Here is a 3,712-nt window from a genome sequence, read left to right as displayed (position 1 = left end):
ACACCTATAAGTGCCATGACCACCTGTACTTGTTTCCCAGCTTCAGTGTGGAAGTCTGGGTGTCCCACAATGTCACAGCTTTCCCCAAACACTTTTTCCTAAGCTTCCCAATTTTCACCTTCTCTTAAGAAATTACAGGTGTAGACCTGCTTCACATTAAGGGTTACATATTCAAGATCCACACAGCACTAATAAAACACCATACGTAATTAAAGAAAAGGACAGCTGTTGCAGTCACTTAAAGTTTACTGTGAATATTGAGCTGGGATGATGGCAGGTCTCAGACATGACTACAGGATCATGGAGGAGGTGTTTGAGGAGTTCTGGGGGACTTGAACTCAGACTTAATGGGTCTGAATGTGTAAGCTCATCTCTTACTGCCAACATAAAACCATCTCAGTGGGGATAAGGCGTGGGCATGATGATCCTAGAGGAAAGCAAAACCACTGTGATGTGGTCAGAAAATGTGATGCAAATAGAGACTTCTTTCTTGCCTCTCTAGCCCTTTTCTAGGGCTTCTTCTTGGTCTTGTCCAGCAGTTCCTCTTAGAGGGGTCACATCTAGGGAATGGCTAGCTGTTGCCAAAATTTCCTCCTCCAGTAGCTCCTTCTGAACAGAGACCATGGCATCTTGCACCTGCCGAGTCCATGCTCTGGCACGACCGGCACCCTCATGGTCCCTCTTCCTGGTGTTCTCTTCTGGGGCTTGGGTCACCTCAGTGTTGCCTCCATAGAAATCTCCTGTCCTGTTGGCAAAACCTCCTTCCACATTGACCATATGGACTTTCCTTCCAACTCTCCTCTTCTTCTTTTTCCTGATCTTGTTCTGGAAGAAGAGGCAGGTGAAGACCTGCTTGAAACGCTTGCGGAAATGCTTGGAGATGAGGGCGTAGACAACGGGGTTGAGGCAGGAGTTGGTGTAGGAGAGGCAGTGGGAAGCCAGGCGGAAAGCATAAGTGGCCCGGTTGAAGGGAAAGTGGCCAAACCAGAAGCAGAGGATGACCAGGTGGTGGGGCAGCCAGCAGAGGCAGAACAGGATGGCCACTGTGACAATCATCTTGGTGACCTTACGCTTGGCTTTCCGAGACTCTGAGATTCTTTCTATGGGGTCTACAGAAGTCCACAAGAACTTGATGGTCCTAGAGTATGCCAGGCTCACCACGGTCACAGGCAGCAGGTACCCAAAGACAAATGTGAGGATGTCCAGAACCTTTCTGCGCTGGTCCTCCCAGATGGGGACACAGATGGGCACACCATGGTAATGGATTATCTGGTAGTAACTGAGGTAAGGCCCTGCGAAGAGCATCGACAGTGACCAGATCACCACAATGGCCACTCCTGCATTTCGGGATGTGCGGAGATCCCGGGACTTCAGGGGATAGCGAATGGCCAAGTACCTGGCAAGGAGGAGAAGGAGAAGGAGAGACAAAACACAACATGGGTGAGATGAGGTATTCCTCCTGCCCTGTGGAGCTGCTATCTGTGTACCCCTTCCCATGCAGCCAGCCATCTCTTCCCTCCCAAATCTTTTGGGAGGGAGGGTTACAGTGAATTCACAAAACTGTCAGGGTCATTCCAACAGTGTGCCTGGGATCTCTATCATTCTCTCTGCTGTGCTAGCTCAGGAAAGGCAAGCAGTGTATCTTTTGAACCAGGTAAGAGAAGGATAGGAGCAGGACGGGACTCTTCTGTTCCTTCTGACTTGTGTTGCTGCCCCGGGGTTTTGCTGTTCTTGCTTATGCATGGTGGACTCCCCTCCTTCCCAAGTGAGCACTGGGTAATTAGGCTGAGAGCTTGGCTTGGTAGAGGGGGAGGGCATGGGGAACTGGGATACTGGCTCTGCTGGCCCTACCTCTGGGGAGACCCAACCTGCTTCTTACACAACACCGAACAGGGGAAGTAGTGGCCTTTCTCCCACCCTTAGCTCAAGAGTGGCAAACACAGTGTCCCTGAGCTGCAGAACTCAAAGGGAAGGGGACACTTACCTGTCAACAGAAACGGCAGCCAGGGTAAAGCTGCTGGCATACATGGTGAGGTAGATCAGGAAATGCACAGCCTTGCAGGCAAAGGCCCCAAAGAGCCACCCATCCAGGGTGTAAATGGTGGCCTGGAAAGGGACACAGCAGATGATGAAGCACAGGTCAGCCACAGCCAGGTTGAGGATGAAGAGGTTGGTGGTGGAGTACTTGACTTGGCCATTCCACAGCAGCACAGCCAGCACCAGCCCATTTCCCACAGTACCCACAAGGAAGATGAGGGAGAAGATGATGGGCACAATAATCCCTGCTGCTCGTAGCTCTGGGCTGTCAGAAGAGATGTTCAATCCCCCTGGCATCTTCCTGTCAGACTGCAGGGACCTGCATTGGGAGAAAGGGATAATAGGCCCCAAGGTGCCTGACCCCAGCCTTTGACACTCACGTTTCTCCCAGAGATGCCAATCCGAACCCTGGTTAAATGATGCCACCAAGACGCTTGTGACATCACTGGCAAGAATGCTGTTGTGGTCAGTCAGCCCACATCTGCCTGGCTTGAGCAGAGCTGAAGCCTCTTTCTCCTGCCCAGATTCACATTGCCATCAGGAGATCTCCTGTGCCCCCAGCACCCCGAAGGATCCCTCCTGCCCTCCCACCTGGACTCACCCACCTTCCCCCTACACTCCCAAATCTGCTAAACCCCTAGGGATTGCAGGCTTTGGCAAGTCTAAACCCTGGCTAGTGTTCAACAGGGTCTGGCCACAGGGCCAGGGGGTAGGAGGCTCCCATGGGCTGTAACTGGTCCCAGCACACTCAGCCCAGGGCTGTGCCACCTCCTGCAGCCGGGACTCGATGCATGGATCACACCCCACAGCAGCAGCACCCCAACACATTCCCACCCCAAAGGAACTCCTTAACCTGGCTCCCCTCCACCCTGGAGCTGGCTGCTCCTTGCTCCTTGTGCAGTAGCTACACTCCATGGAGGAAAGGCAACTAAATGCACCTTTTCCTGATGCTGAGAGGTGATCAAGGGCTGGATGGTGGCAGGTAGGTGAGGATGGGGAGGAGACCCTGGAGCCACCTGAAATACAACATGATGAGCCTGTTATTATCACAGCTCAAGGTATTGTGATTTGCTGCAAAACTTCCTCCAGCCCTGAGTAACACTGTGCTCACGCAGGAAACACCAACAGCCTATCTCTGAATAAGCCTTCTCCTTGTTATGATATCATTAGAACAAATTGTCCTTCTCTGAGCAAAAACAGAGAAGGAAATACACTGTTATCTAGCTACTGTTGACAAGCAATTAACTCGGTTTTGGGTCATGCAAGCTCCTTCACTCCATGCTCCCCCATCCCTCAGCTCATGCCACTTCTGCTACCCAGCTTCTTTGTGTACCACACCAAGAGACTGTCACTGCCTCTCTGTGTCTTTGGTCCCCTCTGTCCCACTGATAGCTACCCTCCAGCTTATCCAATTGGCCCCATGGGATCTCCTCACTGAAGCAGAGGAGCCCGATCACCTTTCTGGGCATGCAAAATGCACCAGGATGTCTCTGCCCAGGGAGCCTGAGGCCACCTTGCAGCTTTGGAAGCCAGCACTCACCTTTTTGAGGAAGGGCCTGCAGCTTTGCCACTCGCTTAGGGAGAGATGTCCAGTCCAGCCCACGCAGCAGCAGCAGCAGGAGGATGCAGACCAGGAGGAGTTTATCTGGGCAGCTCGGCTATCCCAGTCACTTCT

General features: G+C 52.4%; 1 protein-coding gene across 1 annotated transcript; it reads right to left on the bottom strand.

Annotated features, from left to right (window-relative positions):
• Positions 1–291: 291 nt before the first annotated feature.
• Positions 292–3,712, bottom strand: GALR3 (galanin receptor 3). Its single transcript, XM_005421925.2, has 4 exons — positions 3,578–3,712; positions 2,976–3,053; positions 1,985–2,356; positions 292–1,396 (listed from the first exon to the last, which is right to left on the bottom strand). The coding sequence occupies exons 3-4, from the start codon at positions 2,332–2,334 to the stop codon at positions 499–501; spliced, it is 1,248 nt and encodes a 415-aa protein (XP_005421982.1). The 5' UTR covers positions 2,335–2,356; positions 2,976–3,053; positions 3,578–3,712; the 3' UTR covers positions 292–498.

Source organism: Geospiza fortis, unplaced genomic scaffold, assembly GCF_000277835.1.
Source record: "Geospiza fortis unplaced genomic scaffold, GeoFor_1.0 scaffold173, whole genome shotgun sequence".
Classification (NCBI taxonomy): Eukaryota; Metazoa; Chordata; class Aves; order Passeriformes; family Thraupidae; genus Geospiza; species Geospiza fortis.
This window is presented reverse-complemented; position numbering and strand designations above follow the sequence as displayed.